This window comes from Aplidium turbinatum, chromosome 2, assembly GCF_918807975.1.
Source record: "Aplidium turbinatum chromosome 2, kaAplTurb1.1, whole genome shotgun sequence".
NCBI classification, from domain to species: Eukaryota; Metazoa; Chordata; class Ascidiacea; order Aplousobranchia; family Polyclinidae; genus Aplidium; species Aplidium turbinatum.
Genome location: NC_137473.1, coordinates 42,609,366 through 42,628,685, shown reverse-complemented (window position 1 = coordinate 42,628,685; position 19,320 = coordinate 42,609,366). Strand labels below are relative to the sequence as shown.

At 36.8% G+C, this 19,320-nt stretch overlaps 2 protein-coding genes across 3 annotated transcripts; both read right to left on the bottom strand.

The window, feature by feature from the left end:
• Positions 1 to 1,909: 1,909 nt before the first annotated feature.
• Positions 1,910 to 7,130, bottom strand: LOC145765443 (contactin-associated protein-like 2). 2 transcript variants are annotated; one of them, XM_082577263.1, is made up of 5 exons: positions 6,886 to 7,130; positions 6,047 to 6,181; positions 5,674 to 5,825; positions 3,580 to 3,709; positions 1,910 to 2,361 (listed from the first exon to the last, which is right to left on the bottom strand). In XM_082577263.1, exons 1-5 carry the CDS (start codon positions 7,088 to 7,090, stop codon positions 2,174 to 2,176), a joined length of 810 nt encoding a protein of 269 aa, XP_082433389.1. In that variant the 5' UTR covers positions 7,091 to 7,130; the 3' UTR covers positions 1,910 to 2,173. The 2 variants fall into 2 exon arrangements, with proteins under 2 accessions (XP_082433389.1, XP_082433390.1); XM_082577264.1 differs by having other exon boundaries at positions 6,056 to 6,181.
• Positions 7,131 to 11,608: 4,478 nt separating this feature from the next.
• Positions 11,609 to 17,147, bottom strand: LOC145764310 (uncharacterized). Its single transcript, XM_082575928.1, has 9 exons — positions 17,049 to 17,147; positions 16,341 to 16,489; positions 16,069 to 16,160; positions 15,224 to 15,363; positions 14,481 to 14,688; positions 13,979 to 14,112; positions 12,918 to 13,262; positions 12,641 to 12,774; positions 11,609 to 11,796 (listed from the first exon to the last, which is right to left on the bottom strand). The coding sequence occupies exons 1-9, from the start codon at positions 17,101 to 17,103 to the stop codon at positions 11,671 to 11,673; spliced, it is 1,383 nt and encodes a 460-aa protein (XP_082432054.1). The 5' UTR covers positions 17,104 to 17,147; the 3' UTR covers positions 11,609 to 11,670.
• Positions 17,148 to 19,320: the final 2,173 nt, after the last annotated feature.

The following is a 19,320-nucleotide window of genomic DNA, read 5'->3' as shown; positions in this document are numbered from 1 at the left end:
GAAAAACTGAAACCTTCTTGCGGCAGCATTATTACTTCATTTTTCCCGATCCTTTCACCTGTAAAGCATAATGACAACGCATACCGTGTAGTGGCGGCAGTGCAGAGTTATTTCACCAAAAGACTCAAGCAGATTATACGCAAGATGGGCAGAAGTACAACACGAGATAGTGGCACGAAGCAAAATACGAGAAGCAACAAGACGTGATAATTCAATCAAAAACTGTTAAAAGGAAGGAGGCTCCGCTAGCAAATAATTGCCTGTTGAGTCCTGGGTTGAAAGATTTGATGATCAATGCCTCGTTAATCTTGGTGTCGAACTCGGACAAACACTTACGAAAAATTTGTTTGTGCCACTAGCTCGTGTTGTGCTTTTGTCCATCTTGCGTAATCTGCTTGAGTCCTTTTCTGAACAGTTAATTAATTTTACCTCTCAGTCTCAAACACTTGACCCGTCGTGCTGCGTAATTTTTCAGTTAGCTTACCATTTTATGTGAGCTAGTTAAGCAGTTTCTTAAATGTTTAGATTTCACCATATTTTTGCTGTGATACTGTATGATTCTTTAGTATTTCTTTCAAAAAAATATTTTTCTAATAGGCTTGAAAAGGGCTGTATGACTAGCCGAAAACGTTCGCTTATTGTTGTTTCTTTTTATAATGTTAAATGTAGTGTTGTTGCTGGGTTATGTCTGTTTATGGTTTAAAAAAATTACCTCTCTACCCAAATTGTATTTTTTGAGATGGAATGGAAGATAGAATGAAAGAACATCTTAAGATGAAAGATGGAAAAAACGTCTTCCATTTCATTTTATCTCATACCCTGCTACTGTGTTACAGGCTTTAATGCCGTTTTGGAATTGATTGTGGCTTTTTATAAAAAACTTGTAGTCTACATTGTTTTGTTTTTTTAAGAGCTACAACAGTGTCACAACATACAGATTGCTTGTGCGACATCCATAAAAATGTATTGCAAACTGTAAACTAAATAATGTAGAAGCTTATTTAAGTAGACCAGTAACGTTATTCCTTAGGGGTTCCGGAAGCGAGGGCAAGGGGGCGGATGCCCCCTGCCCTCAATTTTTCTGTGGATGGAGGGACAGGGGGGTAATTATACCCGTTTAAGGTCATGTCAGCTACTACACATTTTGCAATATAACAATTTTTGCTCTTCACTTTTAGCCTAATTATATTCTTTCATTTTTGCCTTAAAATAATATTCACGGCACAGAATTCTGTATCACAGTAGGTTACATCATTTTAACATAGTATGATGCCCTTCCGTGCCATTGTTCTTTGTATACCAGACACTTGTATCATGAGTGAATAATGAGCTGATATATTATCGCTATGTCTTATCTTTAAACTTAACAAAATGGCCTTTCAGCAATAAAATTGCCCTTTTTTCATAATCCTGCCCTCTCAGTCAAAAATCGTTCCGGCGCCCCTGGTTATTCTAATTTGTATATTTCACGTCTGATTTATTTGGGCTACTGGTAGGCTACTATGTTAAATTATTGCACTCAAGCTTTTGAGTTTGGTGGCTGTGCTAAGTTTACTTTCGTCTACACTCTACACTACAGTAACCTACACGTACCAAGGCCTATATTTCAAGTCTATATCATATGTCTTAAAATTTTAACGTTTTGCAACCCTGTTACATTCCGATCAAAAATTGAATTAAATTCTTGTTGCAAAAATTATTATCTTTTCTGATGAGCAGTCAGTGAGCGGTTTATAGTAATTTTTATGGAAGTGCTATCTGAAATAAGTAGAACTAAAGGTTTATGAAGATTATTTTGACAACCGAAACAGGGCCATATTAAATAACTCGAGAATCACTTTTGACGAAAAACATAGATGACAAATAAATTTGCATGCCGCGGGAGAAAAACAAATTAAAAGAATTCTTCTCAGTTCAGTTAGCTTTTATTTCTGATCATCAACAGCAGAAACGAAACATGCTAGCACAGCAAAAATCCAAAACCATACTTTGTCAACTTGTGTTAGAAGGCCATAATACATTTTGAATAATTCAAAGCGAGTAAAAGTTAGTAACCTATTTGAAATGAAAATTGTAGCAAAAATATAATGAGACCAATACACATGGTTCAGCAGTCACTGTTTTCAAATTGTAGTTGACATTGACAACAGTCACCCATTGCAAACGTCATCAGCTATATGCGGCCCCAGCATCTGAGGGGTCCAACAGTGTGATATCCATGCTCTATCTTATTATCTAAATCACCGAACTGAAGCTCTGTCACTGGCAGCGTGTCCTTGTCTGTTAAATATCCTTCATCGGATGTTTCTGGAAAATCATTTTGATCACAATTGCAGTTCTTATAATACACGGTGCAGGTCTCTGCAAAAACAACAAATACTGTAACAAGAAGGTTTCTGTTTGCCAAAAAAATACAGAGAAAGAATCAAGTAGTTTTTTTGTTTTTATTGAGAATTTCAGCATGCAATTTAAGCAAAAATAAAAAGACGTTATATAGAGTTACCAACGTTTCCGGAAACCACAGAACACTGCTTCAAACTTTCAAAATAGTATTACTGCAGCTTATAAAAAAAACTGTCTTTCATTTCAAATAACACATAATTGATACCTCTAGTTTCTGTTTAATATGCTGTATATCAAAGATCAGGACAAATGTAGGCCTAAGGCCTTAAAAAAAATTTCTTGTGTTACGTTATAAAAAACTCTTTACACAGTGTAGACTGTAGAGAGTACTTGAATATATTCGTCACCTTAAAACATAATCAACGCTTCTCATAAAAAAACAAGATGTTAGACATGTTTTTCCTAGTTGGCCAAGCAGTAACATGTAAGCAATTCCTCTCATTCCCAAAGTTTAGGTTGTTAATTACAGCTTTCGTTGTGATTGTAATGTCCATTCTGTTTACTGAACTGTGTCCCGACTTGTAGAGTACATCTTTATTAATGTAATGTATTCAATACTCTTATTGCACAGACAAGCTTATAATATTTGGTCTACTGCCTTCCTTGCAATAGCCTATAACAAGCCAACTAAAGCAGCATAATTTTTTTTAGCAGGAAGGAAAATGAAAGCAATAAACTTAAATAGTTAAAAATATGTAGTTATGTATCCTACATAAATAATCACAAGTGATGGAGATATTTCACCATTAGTCCGTCACTAAACTTCAAACATTATTCTGTAATTTGGTGGATCTAGAAAACAAATTGGAAAGAGAACATCCAAAATTCTTACAAAACAAAAAGTTAAATTTATCTTTTTTAGTTTACCTAGTTTAGAGTCTTGTCTAGAAGAAACTTTTGAAAATTTGTATCTTAGTTTGGTCAATTTCTGTGTATTTTGTACCGTAGTAGGTTAATATTTTAGTTTCAAGACTCACATTTTGTAGCCTGTGTGACCAAGTTCATCAAATTAAAAGTGGATTTTTAAACAATGAAAAGGGTCAACCTGCCAAAGATCTTACAAAAAATATACTTTGTACTTTATGCAACATATTTAACAAGAATATGCGTAGGCCTACATTAGGCTATCTTGTCTATTTTATAGAGCTATTGCGTTGAGCATGGTAGACTACAAACTTTTTTCTCCACAAGCGCAAAAACCGTCTTTCTTTGAAGATGCTCCTCCCCAGTAGAACTGCGGTGTACCATTTCTCGACAACCAAGCACCGCAATGTCCTTCAAGCAGAAATGTGTTGTTGCACCGGTACTGCCGAAACAGAGAAAAACGAATAGGGGGTGCAATCGAAAGTTATCATTAATTTGTAAAAGCGTATTTAAATAAAAACAATTTTAGTATAGGCTACCTACGATAATCGTATACTGTAATTAAACTTAAAGGATGTTTGCGCAAAAGCTGTTGCCTATGCAAAAAGCTATTTATTTTTTAACGTACGGAACTACGAAATTTGTGAAAACTGCTTGAGCTATATATAGGCTATAATAAAAGAGTAAAGCAGATCTAAAGAACCAATATGATTATCTACAAAATGCAGAAATATCTCACTGCAGACGTTGCAATTAACCTGCTTGTGGAAACTGAATGGGAATCACTTTAAAAACACAGCTGCGCTATCTCGGTTACGTGCAAAAGATGTACAGAAAATGCATGCACTAAGCATGCTTGTGTGATGTTGAATTAATATAGGTAGGCTACTCTTAGTGTCTTGCAATATCTGATTGGTCTCTCAAGACATTAGGAAGAAATATAGGCTATTGATTAAAATGTTATGACAATTGCTTCTGCAGTCACTGCAGGCCATTGCCCATTTTACATTCAAGTCTCTGCTTTGACACTTAAGGTGTAAATATATATGTACCCAGGGACCAGGGTGTCAATAGTAAATTAATAAAAGTGTTTAAGAGAACTGTCAGTACCCGATCCTTTCATTCAAAACACACAAACTTTCTGCTGCGTTTGACGGACGGTGCGAAAAAAGTTGTTGATGATATGGTGTTCGATCTTAGTGCTATAATGCCTATATGATGCGCTATAATGTTTACTTCTTATCGCTGTAATGCCACACCTCATTGGTGCATAATTGAGAGAAAAATTTTTGACACTCCTGCGAATATAATTCATGCACAGGTGCAGTTTTCTCGGTATTTTACATGTTAACACAGTACAGGAACAATCACAATCGCTGAAAGAATTCATGGCTAAGAGATTTATTTGAGCTCAGCACCAATGACATTCCTGGTATCTAAAACAAGGTGCAGCCAAAAAAAGTTTTTCTTGAAAAATAAGTAGGAAAAATAGTAGTAAAATTATCTAGAAAAAAGGCTGTGTTTTTCAAAAAGCAAAAGTTGTCTCTCGATTGTCGTGGATTAAATGAAAATAATCGGCATTTTCTTCAATTTTTTGAGCCTCTAAGAAATGTTATGTTTCGGGACCCTAAAATCACCCGGGCCGGAGTTCAAAAGTAGACTATTCTCTGGAACCTCTATCTACGCTACTGGCCATTATGCTTTTACGTAATGTACGTAAACAATAATAGAAAAAGTGAATAATACTGGAAAGGAATATAACATGAAAATCAACACAAACAAGACGAAAAAGATGATTATTACAAGAAAAGAAAATGTACCAAGTTTAAATATTACTATTGACGGAATGCTGGTCGAGCAAGTCAAAAACTTTACCTACCTAGGACACACAATAACTGAAAATGGCAGATGCAATACGGAAATATTGAGACGAATAGAAATAGCAAGAAACAACTTCGTAAAAATGAAAAAGACATTAACAACACGCAAAATTAACATCAACACTCGAAAACAGAGAGACTTGGCGCCTCATTGCCTCCAAGCCTCAGAGGAAGGAACTTAATGATGATGATGATGTATGTATGATGCCCAATTTGATATGTCTTGGAGACTCGCAGAGATCTAATAGTCTACTGTGAGAGAAAATCAATTAGCCTACTTCTTATACAGCCTGCCAGGTGAAAACTTTCTTATTTTCTGACCTGTTTTACATTGTGCAGTGTCATTTTTGGTCAATTATTTGACGAAGCAAAGTAGGCCTATGTCAACCAGGGATATATAGTGAGATGTCAACTTGCGATACAAGATGTAGATTAGGCTACTGGTGCATTGTAGACAATGTGGTTCAATTAAATAAAGCATGCTTGTTAGACAACAAGTTGGTTTAGATATGGTTAAAGCTTTTACTTTAATATATTGCTTGCAATCTGTTGACTGATTGATGAGAGCCACGATTTGAGGCATTGCTGTGTTGTAAACAATTTTGTGTTTGGAACATCTTGGAGCAAGACATGAAGACGCCTTTATCTCGTTCATCGAAGAGTGGTAAATCACAGTTTCTGTGGAAATCGGGAAACAAAGCAATTACCTCCAAGCTTCTACCTCGGCGCGCTTAGGCCCATGTGTAAAGTTTCATGAAAATGTTTCTAGCTTTTACAAGGTAAGTTACTTAGATAAAAAAAAGATCTTAAAAAAAACACTAAAGAAAAGCGGAAGCTTGGAATAAAGAGAAATACAGCTGCAGCCGCGTTTAAAAAAATAAAATAAAGTGTCAGACTACCTGATTTACCGTCGGTGAAGTCACAAAATGCGTGAAAGGGCATCATTCTTCCTGGGTCGGGGGAGATGGTATACCATCCGCTGCTGCTTGTATTGCTGATGTGGTCACATGATCGAGGAGCATTAAAAAATAGCGCTATAATAATATATCAATTTAAGGTAATCTTATAATCCTGTAGTTAGACCAATATAGTTATTACACCAATACATAGTTTATATCCTAGTTTATGTTTTTTGCCCTTCATATACGTTGTAGAGAACTCACTTTGTTGCACCACTCACGAATGAAACCATGTACGGTAACACCAACATATGTAATTACTAATTTGTGATTTTAATTTAACACACATGTAGGCTATTGTACATTCTGTTTAACTGCACTCAAGACCACGGTTTGACCTAGGCTATAGGTTTTATCAGTGACGTTGCAAGTTAAGGCTAGGCCATACCGGATAAATTTCCTTAAAAATGTAAATAATTCTAAAGCAACATTTTATTTTTAAAATAAAAAATGTTAGGCCATGACGACGCATGTTATAAAATATCAATAAATTCAATCAAGTAGACCACAAAAGAGAAAGCTTAATACTTTGTTAGTCTTAAACTTGCTGTGCTTTTCTACTTTTGAGAAAATGAGATTTAGTGAAATCAACATTTTGTTGATTGATATTTGCTTGGAGACGCTAAAAAATCTATCAACACTAAACCATGGTAATATTAAACACTAATTAAGTTTAAATAAAATGCTTTAATACCACTGCAATATATCATTATATAATGGATTATTATATTTCCCACTCTCAAAAACCTTTGTGCAACAGCTGTTTTGTTATAGCCTACCTGCAATTTCTTCAACTTGAAATTTCAACACTTTGTCATATCCCAAAGTGTTAGTTCTGCTGACTTGGACTAGGGATGGACGAGTAAAACCTTCAGTTCCACAGTTACACTGGAATACCGACGGACCAGTTGCTGAAGCACTTCCAGGAGTTTGTGACAAAGCACAGGCGGTGAAAGCACTCAAAACGTAGATTACGAGCAACATTTTTTCACTATTCGATTTGATTGAACTTCGTCAACTCAAGAGACCTGCAAACGTAAAGCAACCTCTTTGATGATATTATCTGATTGTTTTGCAGTAATTGTATCGGTGAATTTGCTTGTTCTGCTTGTCGTTATGAAAGACCACACAACTTTAATCCAACTTACAACTTTAGCAAACACAATTGCTTCCAACGATAACAGAAAAAGCGTTAGTCATAAAACATGGTTCAGTGCAGGACCTACTACAAGGACGGCCAAAAGTCTGTATTTTTAGATCTTTTTTTAGATTTTGTTTGTGGTAACTTTTATTTCAGTGAATTCTTGGTTGTTTAAAATTTTTTTTAGTGTTTCTCTAATCTTGAAATATATTTTCAGCGTTATTAACTTTTTAAATTACATTATGGTAAACTCTAAATTATTCCTATAACATTAAATACGGCTTGATAAACAATTGAGCTATTTTTTAGACTTTGAATGACTGTATTTTTAGTGATGGGTCATAATTAAATACCCATAGGTTGCAGCATTTCTTCAGGTAGGTCTATTTCATTTAACGTTATGCAGCCTACTGGAGATCTCGAAAAGGAATAACTTGATTGCAATTTTCATCGAAGATAAAATCTCCATACTACGTATCTTCAACTGGCTATCCGTACCATAAATCTACTATGACATTCTAATCTTTTTTTAATTTTACTAAAGTCATTAGAAAATATTTAGATGAGATAGTAGGCATGTATTGTTTTCGCTTGCATGGAGCAAACTGGTTTGAGCGTCGGACTGCACCTAGCCATTGCAACCACTAAAATGCTTGTTCCAGTGTAAAATTTATAAAAATTGACGATCGGTGTGAGACAAATAAAATATAATTGATTTTCTTCAAGGAGGGTTACAACTTAATTAAATTCCAGAATCTTGATAGAAAAGTCGTTTTCGGTGTTCCAAGAAGAACATAAAATAACGGCTAACGTCACCGTAAAAATATATTTATTGTTATAATGTTAGTTGTCGTTGAATGAATGTATGTAGGCTAAGTCTGCAATTCTTATATACAAGGGTGACCCAAAAAAAACGGGCCCCGCGTACACTTTATGTCATATCTCCTTTATTTATTCACCGATTGCCCTTATTTTATAGAACATGGCAGAATCAACGACCGTGAGTACACCAAGACTCCAGTGGGAGCTGGGACAAAGAATACACTGTGTTAAATTTTACTACAAGACAAGCTCGTTTAAGAAAACCCAGCACAGTTTCATGCATCAGTTCGAATGTGAAAAGGCTCCATCCAAAAGCAGAATTCAGAACTGGGTGGACCACTTCGAGAAGTATGGGACCGTGGAGAACCTCAACGCTGCCTGTGAGAACCGTCCAGGCCACTCGGGACCTCCCAAGAAGCGGACAGCCGAGCTGGTCGAAAGTGTGAGGGAGTCTCTCCAGCAGAGTCCAAAACGCTCAGTGCGTAAACGAAGTCAGTCTCTCGGTATGTCCCGTGAGACTTGCAGGAGAGTGCTGGTGAACGACATCAGGGCTTACCCATACAGAATACAGACGATGCAGACCCTTACAGCCTCAGACAGGAAGCAGAGGAGCGCTATGGCAGTCAAGATGCTCGAGAAGATCGAGGAGACACCAGGTTTCCTTAACCTCCTTTGGACCTCAGATAAAGCCCACTTCCATCTTGACGGAAAGGCGAACTTCAAGACAAATGTCTTCTGGGGGTCCTCCAGACCCACTGAAGTAGCCACCAAGCCCCTGCACTCTCCTAGGTGCACGGTGTGGGCTGCAATCTCGGCCAGAGGCATCATCGGACCAATCTTCATCGAAGAATCTGGCACAGCAGTGACAGTCACCAAGGAGCGGTATGTGGAGGACCTCAAAACCTTCAAGAGTGAGCTCCAGACTCTCTACCCGTCGCTCATGAGCAAGTTCTGGTTCCAGCAAGACGGCGCAAGTTCTCACACCTCAAACCTGTCCCGAGATTGGCTGAAAGAGAACTTCGGAGGCCGAGTGATCAGTCTCAAGACTGATTTTGAGTGGGCACCCCATAGCCCGGATCTAAGCCCCCCAGATTTTTTTCTTTGGGGCTATCTTAAGGAAAGAGTGTACGCAGGGAAACCCAGAACCATCACGGAACTCAAGAAAGCTATCAGGGAGGACATGAGAGCCATTCCCAAGTCAGTCTGTAAGAACGTCATGGACAACTTCGTGCTGCGCCTCAAGAAATGCACGGAGGTAAATGGAGGCCATCTAGAACACATGCTGTAGAACGAAGAAAAAAAGGCCAAAGACCCTAGTGTTTTGATGTGATGTTTTGAACATAATAAACTGGTTATAACCAAAGTTTCATTTAATTCGGACAAAACACTAAGAAAAACGGGGCCTAATTAAAGTTGGGGCTCGTTTTTTTTGGGTCACCCTGTATTACTTTCCAATTTTCATTCATTGCAAAGCAATTTTTATTCACTCAGAAACTAATTGTGTATGATTTCAGTTATACTGCGCAACAAAATGCTTGGAGATCATAAGATTACATCATTTGTGCAAACTTCTTTATTGGTGGATAAGAATCTGGGCATGTCATGTTCTCATTTCTTTTGGCAATAGGCATGTACGAAGCCATAATTGCTCACAAAAATTATAATTTTTTGATTTTTGTTTTACAATTATTAAACTTTCATCCTCTTATTCCACCATTGGAGTCTTGTATATGGTAGAGTCGCTATCCAGTCAGATCATATCAAAAGTTTATTAAGCTTCCAATGTTGATTCAGCTTATAGCGTTGAAATATTGGATGTTGTAGTAACCCATGCGACTGAATTGGTTGCACTTGCCATCCATGCAACACACATTTATTAGGTTCGTAAGGCTTTAGTTGATGCAGGGACCTCAGAATACTTCAGAGATCCCTGAGTTGATGTAAATCAACTGAGCAAAATACACTAAACTTGGCCATAGTCAGTTTTTGATTTTTGTGAATGAACTGTAGGATAGGTTGGAACTGTACGCAAAAGCATCCAATCTACACCTGAGCGCAGGGCCGTTGAGAGGCTAATTTGAGCTCTGTAGGCTACCAATGGGATTGGGCTCCAAATCAAGAGACTGATAAGAACAATGCACCACATCTAAGAAATACGCGGTGGTTACTACAAGTTGCTCCGAGCTCTTTAAAAAGGTTACATGCCCCTAAAGTTATCTCGGGCCTGGGTGCAAAAGTACTCTATGGACCACCCCTGTCAAGGCTACTGTCTAAGCATTTAAACTGCTCTGCTATTGTGCTAATGATCGCAATGTGCGATTTATATTGGTGTCCTGATAGAGCAACTACAACCAAGATTTGCATTACCAAAAGTTCAGATAAAGCTTCGATGGAATAAACAGGTGAAACTAATGTCAATTGAAACACAAACTCAGCTTGATACTTTTATGTAAACTCTGTTGGACCTTTGGAAAACTTTCTTCGCTTTAATTCGCTGTTAATCGCTTTCTATAAGACTTTAAAGTATATTCGACAAACCTCCAATTGTTTTACAAAGCAGCCTGAACTCCATTTCTAATCCAAACGGTATAGCTCCAAGGCTTTAACACTAAAAAAAACTGAAGTGGCTTCTTCTGTCATTCCGATTTCCGACCAATCTACTGTTAAATCTTGAAATTGACTATCAACGCAATGCTTACAACTTGCAACATTTATGAAAACGATAACTGAAATACTGACATAGAATAAGGTAGTCATTGTAAAATAATTTACAAAACGTAGATTAAATAAAGTAAAAAATATACTTTATCGCACACAACAAAGATAAAATCGTACAGTAGCAGCCAGTGGCGTATTTAGAAAGTTTGTTAGGAGAAGGAGCCAAGACATTATGTCAGTCAGCCGCGTAGCGGCTGACTCGGCGGCTTCAGGCCAATGAGGGTCTGTGGGTAGTACACACGATGTATCGTCTCAACAGTGCTACACAGAAAACTCAAATTTAGTAAAAATGGCTGTTAATTGGTCCAAATTTTTTTTACTTGGGTTAAAATTAGACTTGTTTAATTTTTTTACCGGATCATTAAGGGGGACCATCGCCCTTTATCCTCCCCCTTAAATACGCTACTGGTAGCAGCACTAACTTATCGCACATCTGGGTGCACAAACTTATAGTTGGTCATTACAGAAGATGAAACTAAGACAGACAGTTACCTATACGATATGTAAAGCAGAACACATAAACAAGTACAAAAACAAGTACTTGTGCGGGGGAGGCTGCTTCGTGCCACACTTGTACAAGTTTATAACTACTCACTTAGGGCTAGTCACTAAATTTAACTGATTTATTTATGTTTTCTTTTAGCTGCCATTAGCTTACTTTCTGATAGTTTAACCTAGTAGTTGAAATTTTGTTGTCAGTACATCTACTTTGTAAAAAAAAAACGAACAACAAAGTAGCCTACGTTAGAACTGCATGCCGCTTTTTGCAATAGCGACCAATTAATTTGAAACGCTCTACAGACAACGAGCAAATTGGCGTATCACTTGTAAACACTGTGATTTGCAAGAATTATTGTCATCATGAAAATCAAATCATCAATCGTCATCTTGCATTGAGTGAAAGCTCTAAAGTTAAGTTCGACGATGTGAAGTTGGTACTTGTTGTGATGCATTCGATGTAGCATAATCTTTCTTGATCGTTTGCTCCTTTACATTTTGTCGAAGGAGCCTGAAACGAAAATAGCTTTCATAAAAACGCAGTCACAGCAAAAATAAATAATTACCCCCGTGAGGCTTAAAACTTTTTATAATGGTGAATGATTACAAGCCTGATAGAGTTTTTGACTGATTGCAATGAGTGAAATTCAGAAAAAAAATTCACTTAGTATGAATGACTGAAAGAGTAGCAAACAGGCTATATATTCTCAACCTGATTGGTTTTACAACGAATCTGAGGTTGCTTCAAGACCTTTACAAGGATAGTGCACACCGGGCACCAAAAGCAAACTAATCATACCCGGTATTATTCATAATGAATTTTGTTTATAATACAGCTATGCTTATTGGAAGTGCTCATTTTTTACTTTTTACAGTTGGCTTTGTAGCTACTTTGTAAATCGTAAATAGGCTTTTAAATAAATTAATCAATTATTTCTCAGAAAAGTCAGGCAAAAGTGAAAATTCCGCTATACTCAGCAAGTGATACATAGCGAAACTACAGCAGCAATTTGTTTACACAATTTCGGCGCAAAATCTGCCAAAACGCTAATAGTTTCTGTACAATAGAATAGAGCATAAAACATCACCAGTTTATGTAAGAAGCCAGAGATAAATATATCAAACTTCAAAAAACTTAACTTTATTATTTATTTATAAAAAACATTTCTAAATAAAGTTTTACTTAGATACCCTGTTTAACTTAGAAAAACTTCATATTCATAAATGTTTTTTATAAATATGAAATTTATCTTTGTAAAGTCGTTTTTTATAGCAGTTTTCACTTTATAGTTGTACCATATGATGTAGTAATAGTAAAGTTAACATAAAATTAAGCAATATTAAAATGAACAAACCTGTTTTACCCTGTTCAACCGGCATACTCGCGACCTGGCATGTCTTCCACGTCGACAACCGTCTGACCCATACAAAGGTTCCACTTTACACGTAGAGAAAGGCATCCACGGACCCCACGAATATATTTTCGGACCTGGGAAAGCAATTAGACGATTTGCTTAGAGAATAAGATGCTAAAAGTTTTTTATAGCTTTATATTTTCCATCAAAAACTCAAAAACACTTGTGAATTTATATCACTCAAACCAGAAACGGATTTAATAAAGACTTAACATACATTCTGCAGAGTTGCAAACTCTTCTTTCTCGACCTCTTCCGCCTAAAGATCTGCATCGAATAAGTTTGACGTTCTGACGTTTGTTTAGACGACAGCGTCTTGATTTGAATTGAATCCCTCCTCCACAAGATTTCGAACATCTTGAAAATGATCTCCAATTTCCCCAAGAGTAGACGCGGCATAATCCTTGGCTGCAAGATCTGTTCTCTCTGGCCTGACCAACACAGCTGCTTGATGTGTCTCTTGAGTCAACTCCAGACCTACATCTTCTTTTTCGTAAACGCACTCCATTGCCGCAAGTGGTTGAGCAAAGACTCCACCCTCCCCAGGAGCTCCAATACGAATCTACAACATAGAATTTTGCTTGAGCAAGGATTCTGCAAGTTAATTTTAAATCGATCTTCCACTCAATACAGAAGTCAGGTAACTTATATAGAAAATCGTAATCACTACAGCGGTATTCGTACCTTCACTAAGTGATAGTAGCCTACACGAGTAAGGAAAAATAGCATCAAAGTATATGAAGTGATTTAGGCATAGGCTACTGTTCTCTTGACATTTATAAATGCACTTGAAGTTTCAGAGTGTATTTATCAAAAGCATTTAAAGGCGGGGGTTTTTAACCTTGTTTCGGTCGTAAATCCATTTTTACGATGGTACATCGTTTTAATTAAGCTCAGCGTACAAATCACGCTGAGTTTGCTAAATTCGGGATATTGGTAGAACTCGTTGGGCACAAGAGGTTTCGCTAGAGGAATTTGCACTGAGCCTTGGATAAATCCATTCGTCGATGTCTGGCAACACTGTGCCACAGACAGTTGACAAATCATAGGGACGAGGTAGACAGTAAGCTATTTTGGGAATTTTTTTAAATTAATTTTTAAAGCGTTATACCATTAATTTATGGTCGTATTTTTTATTTTCAAACGTATTTTCTCTGACCCTTTCGTGGGATGTTGATAAATGGTTGACCTTTGTCTTCAGAACTATATATGCAAACGATGAAAGCACCAAGTTAATCAGCTAGCATTTGTATTAACCATATTTTTTCGAATTTTTACCAGGTGGATAGATTCGTTTGGCGCACAATTCCAAATCGCGTCGAAGAAGAGAATCAGGTCTGGTGAGGGTGACAAATCGGTACGGCCACATAGGGTCCTGTTGACGTCGGGAAGTCGCTTTCCTCTTGTTGCATCTAAAGAGCAGTCAGCGTAAAGATTGATGTAAGACTTGACGTATTGGCGTAAGAAATTGTCAAAGACTTGACGCTAAAAAATGCATGTTCCATGTTGGCGGAGAGTAACCACTTTTTGGGTGTTCACTTTTTTCATTAGTTTACTTTTACTGCATTTAAAAAAGCCCTGAGTACGGTTCAACTGAGTCAGTTCCGCTGTTTTTTTGTTTTTTTATTAAATACTAATAGACTATATGCTTAAAGTTTACTGAAAAAGTGAACAGCCAAAAAATGATTATGCTACGCCGCACTGGTCTACCTGGTGATCACCATCGATCAGTCTTTAGCTTATTAAGCGATAGTAATTGTTTCAATCTGAAAACACTTACCCATCAACGGTGTTGCCATCGATAAACAAAGATAGATTTCTGAAGTTTAGCGGAAGTCGATTTTGCTTAAAGTTTATTGACGTGTCCAAGCACTCAGCGTAGTTCGGCAAATCTTGGGAACCAAAACTGATAGGAACGTAATCAACTCCTGCTTGGTTTTCGTTGGCAGGAACTGAGTTGCGTTTTTGTCTTTTCTTGTGGTAGCGATCTGCAAAACAATATCATTGTTAAATGAAATTTTTAAATGAACCACTTTAACAATGTTGTTTTAAAAACATATTGCTCCTCTGCAGATGGCCAACAGTTGGAAAAAACGGCTGTACTGTGACAAAATAAAAATGTCGCTAGAATTACTTCGTAGCCTTGTACGCAAAAACTCAATTTATTATTTAGGTTATTTATGTTATTAGTTATGATATATCAGAATACAGGAATCTGTTGAGCTTACTTCCTAGCGTCTGATCTAGGTTGCTATGGAGGAGTTCATCATATTTTTAATTGCCAAAGTTGACAAGCAGTTGTTAAGGCTTGTGTCTAATTCCCAATGAGCAATAATTTACAGACTTTGGTGAACCCATTAGTCAAAACAACCGAAGCAATTGATATACTGTAAGTTAGGCAAGTAGGGATAAACATATTGTAAATAAATTGCAATTATAAAATGTTAAAGTAAGAAAAAGGATAAGATACAAAGGGTCGAACGCAAGCCCTTCTTTTTGTTAAAATTACAAACGTTTTCTTACTCCGAGGTGGTTCTGCGCCCACATCCTCTGTATAGTGAGCAATGCAAATCTGGACTGTTCTCAACACATTTGAATCTCCTTTTAGAAAGTTAGAAGCTTCTTCTTGCCAGCACTCCTGTGTTTCTCCACCCCCTGCGCCACTAAAAAAGCTAAATGGTGACTTATGGAATCATGATTACCGTGCTGGATGATTCAATATTTTGAAAAATTCTCTTCTATAAACATTCATATGCAGAGGGGAAAAGTTGCTGCCATATCACAGAAAAAAGATTTCTTTGCATTGAGACAAAACAACAACAGGGCAGAAGGAAGCAGAAATCATTTTATTGTATTCCACCTGTAGATAGCCTATCTTCGAGTGTGTATCACAAGGTAAATGCCGCTGTAGGCGATTACTGGAGGTATTTGTGATACAAAGGCAAAATATAAATAATAAAAAAGGTTTCTTATATGAATAAAAAAGAGGGAAGTTTGCTCTCTGTCTCCAAATTACATGATGTCAACTTGAAATTAAGTAACGGGGAAAGGCGGAGTTTCGATGTTATGTGACGTGAATTAGTGGTGCAATATTGATGAACCCAGCCATGGACGAGACCTTGGTGTTTATTGCTGTGGATTCATGCTACAATCAGCTGCAGACAAACACATATCAACACTGAAAGTTGGGATTATTGATTGATATGAAATTGTTCAAGTGGCCTACATAGTTTGAAGCGTTATCCCCAATAGCCTCACTGCTTCAGTGCACCACATTTACGGAATAATTAATAGCGCTGTATTTTATAAAATACTTTGAGTGAATCAATGAACATGAAAAGTTTGTATTTACATAAGCATTTTCCTACCTGCAATAAGTTTGGTGCGTGTTGAGATACCATAAGGAATCCAAAATACTAAAATCCACAGTCGAGCGCCAATCGTAAGGTGAACTTGGAAGCTGTACAATAACATGGCAATAATAAAGCAACAACACATCAACAAAAGAAATGCGAAAAAAAGCTGTAGGGAAGCAGTAATACTTAAAAGGTAGAACCATAATAAATCTGATCGGGTATGGGAAAATTTCTCAAAGAGTAGAAATACATCAAATGTTCTACTAAGAGTATGTTGCTCTTACCTGGGTCTCCAAGCATGCTGTAATGTACGACCTCACATAGGCAGTATCGGTTGCGGCATTTACGACACTTCGCTTTCTTCTGCTAAACAAGTCATCATAGTCGTCAGATTCATCATCTGTATGTGCTCCACCATGCTCGTTATGACAACCTGAAGTGGTAAATAACTTATTAAAACAATTGCACCAATGTCGACCTTTTAAAAAGTGGGATGCAAAATTATGCTACCAACAACGGAAACAAAGCCATACCGTATGACGAATAAAGTTAATCAACCGCATTGAACAATGATCGTTCAAAAATATACAAAATTGCTAAATTCTGACGATGTGAAAGAAATGACTTGCCGCCATAAAAAGGACGAAATAGTCAAATTTCATTAAATGATCCACTGTGCTTTGTTTGTCAAGTATTTACGTAGATCCAATCTGCCAAACCAAACTCTAGTTAGATCACAGAATGTTTCATCTTTTTGTCTAATTGTCATTTAGAAATTGATTCCATACCCAAGTCGTATTGTGTCTAATTTCTCTTTTATAATGCCACAGTTCAATCTCCAACAAAAATGACAATACACAATTCAGATATGAATTATACCGCAATAAGAATTGACTAGAAAAGCTAATAAAAATTGAAAAAGCAATTTTACTGAATACAATTTATGGATCACATTTTTACGTTACATTACTCAAAGTAATATGTTTTCTCACCTTGACTTGCAGCAAAGCAAACCGCCATGAACATCAAGATGCTCCAATGAAACATTGTTTAAAGCATATAAATCACTAAATATACGTTTTAATGCAGTTCTGAAGCCGAAAATTTTGTATCATTAATAACTTATGACATCGTCTCCATCGCTGTAGTAATATGATTAACGTTTGCATGACGGGTTCATTGCCAACGAGGTCGTCATTTTCGTCATCATTAGTAGTCTACCAATGAAATAAATCTTTAACGATTAACAATGAAAATGACAGCATCGTCAACGCTTGTCTCCAAACGTACAGATTTACGTAGGCACACGTAACAATCAAAAGCTTTTACAAAATTGCCGTTTTGATCTTCATCCTTTGGAGAAAATATTTTACCGCTGTTTTCCGGTTTTGTTTCAAGTAGTTTCGCGCTCATCAAATGTCACAACTTCAATTAAACTCTCGAAGTAATGCAGCTGTGGTGCCTTCTTGTGCCGCCTCTTAACAAATTACTAGTTATGAACGAACATCTTTCGTAACTTTGTCTTTAATATCCATTTTTGTTTTAATTGATGATAATGGATGAATGCCAAAGAATTTTCATAAACGTCTTCTTCAAAATTTCTCAAAAAGTTTTCACAAAATCAACCTTCGACATGCAAAAGTTGAGAATTAAGTTTTCATTCAAAACAATAAACGAACTTGGAATTTTATTGTACCAACACAGTGGCCTACCTACCCATTGAATTTTCGCGACATCGCCTCTTTGCGATGACGCGTTTTTCTGATTCAATTATGGCAACTTCAGATAAGCATGATATGCAGTTGTGACGTATTATGACGTAAGCGCACAGTCTTTCATGCAGTTCTCAAGCGGACTCTATTTTAATTGTGAGGTCGACACGGGAAACTTTACCTTGGTTTAACAATTTAGTGATACGATAAAAAATACTATTTTCAAAGCTAATATCCAGCCATAAAAACGTTTCCATGTATACATCGTTTCAACGGCTAGCCACGTCACCAACAATGTAAAGGTATGGACCAGTTACTACCTAAGAAAAGCAAAACAGAAGAGACAATTTCATGGTTGCGCCCGTCTCTATAAATTGCGAATCACGATTTGTAAATTTTTTTTTTGCAGTCAATAAGTGAGCGTGAACAGGTTAAACTCATCAACATCAACAATCGTTGTTTATCGTTAACGCATCAAATTAAAAAAAAATGTTGTTTCTCGCCAGTCGATCTCGAGTGTAGCAAGGACAGCGACAGAAGACACGTGTTTCGCCCATGTGGCTGGACTCATCAGTATCGCACCACTATATGCCTTGGTGAATTTTCTGATCAAAATTCTGACTGATATTGAGAAACAACATGTGATTTGTGCTTTTCAAACGGGCACAAGGAAAACAAACGTGATTTTCTGCTAGGATGGTCCAGTCCAGACAAGCAAAAAATCTACGAAATCTCAGCTGGAACTGTTGCAAATTGTTTGAATTCAACTTCAAGATTTCTCAGAAAAAGTAAAGTGTTGAAAAAATGCGTGAGAGTCCCATACGTTGCAAATTGAAGACCCAAAAAGTGGCAGCTGTTGTGAAAAAGTCTTGCTTTTGCATCGTATTCAGCACCTCTTTGCATTCAATCGTTCTCCTGACAGCAAATCAGTTGTTTTATACATTTACCGTCTGCAGACGTTAAAGCAATGTAAAAAACGATTGATTTACTGTCTGGGATCAGGTTTAGCGTGTTCGCTATTTATACACAAATCCCTTTTTGTGTTTGTCTTTCAAATGCAGGCTAAAATAAATGTTTTTGGACCAATAAGGACAACTAATGAACACTAAAAAAAATGTAGCAAATACTGGTAAATATGCTTTTCGCTGAAATTCGATGTTTGTTTACGAACGTGAAAATACTCGATTGTTTTGTCGAATCGATGTGATCGCACAAACAGTGATAAGCTTATGGTCACTTGCGACATTACAAGGCCAGGCCATTTCGTAATCCTCATATTTCCTGCTTTCTCTACCATATCCTGACAACGACAATATTCTCAAACGTTCGGGAAACTGTACCACGCATGTCAAGTTGTGAGTTAATACTGTATTTCAAATACGCGCTACATGTGTCTTGTGGTCGCTGGCTATCCTATCCCACTAAAACGCAGAAATTCTGATCACAAGATTTCCTGCTTACACGCTGTAAAACTTCTAACTCTAAAAGGTGTTTAAAAAAGGCAGTTCCTCAACTATCAGACGAGTTGAAACTGTCGGAGATCTGGGTCTAT

What these genes read in the sequence shown, in the direction of transcription:
- LOC145765443 (XM_082577263.1), bottom strand. Translation starts at nt 7,090, where the DNA reads ATGTTGCTCGTAATCTACGTTTTGAGTGCTTTCACCGCCTGTGCTTTG. An exon ending in TCAAGTTGAAGAAATTGCAG is followed by an intron (nt 6,182 to 6,885) that starts GTAGGCTATAAC and finishes ATATTATTATAG; the next exon opens with CGCTATTTTTTAATGCTCCT. An exon ending in CTTCACCGACGGTAAATCAG is followed by an intron (nt 5,826 to 6,046) that starts GTAGTCTGACAC and finishes CGATTTCCACAG; the next exon opens with AAACTGTGATTTACCACTCT.
- LOC145764310 (XM_082575928.1), bottom strand. Translation starts at nt 17,103, where the DNA reads ATGTTTCATTGGAGCATCTTGATGTTCATGGCGGTTTGCTTTGCTGCA. An exon ending in GGGCGCAGAACCACCTCGGA is followed by an intron (nt 14,689 to 15,223) that starts GTAAGAAAACGT and finishes ATTGTTTTGCAG; the next exon opens with ATCGCTACCACAAGAAAAGA. An exon ending in GATGGCAACACCGTTGATGG is followed by an intron (nt 14,113 to 14,480) that starts GTAAGTGTTTTC and finishes ACTGCTCTTTAG; the next exon opens with ATGCAACAAGAGGAAAGCGA.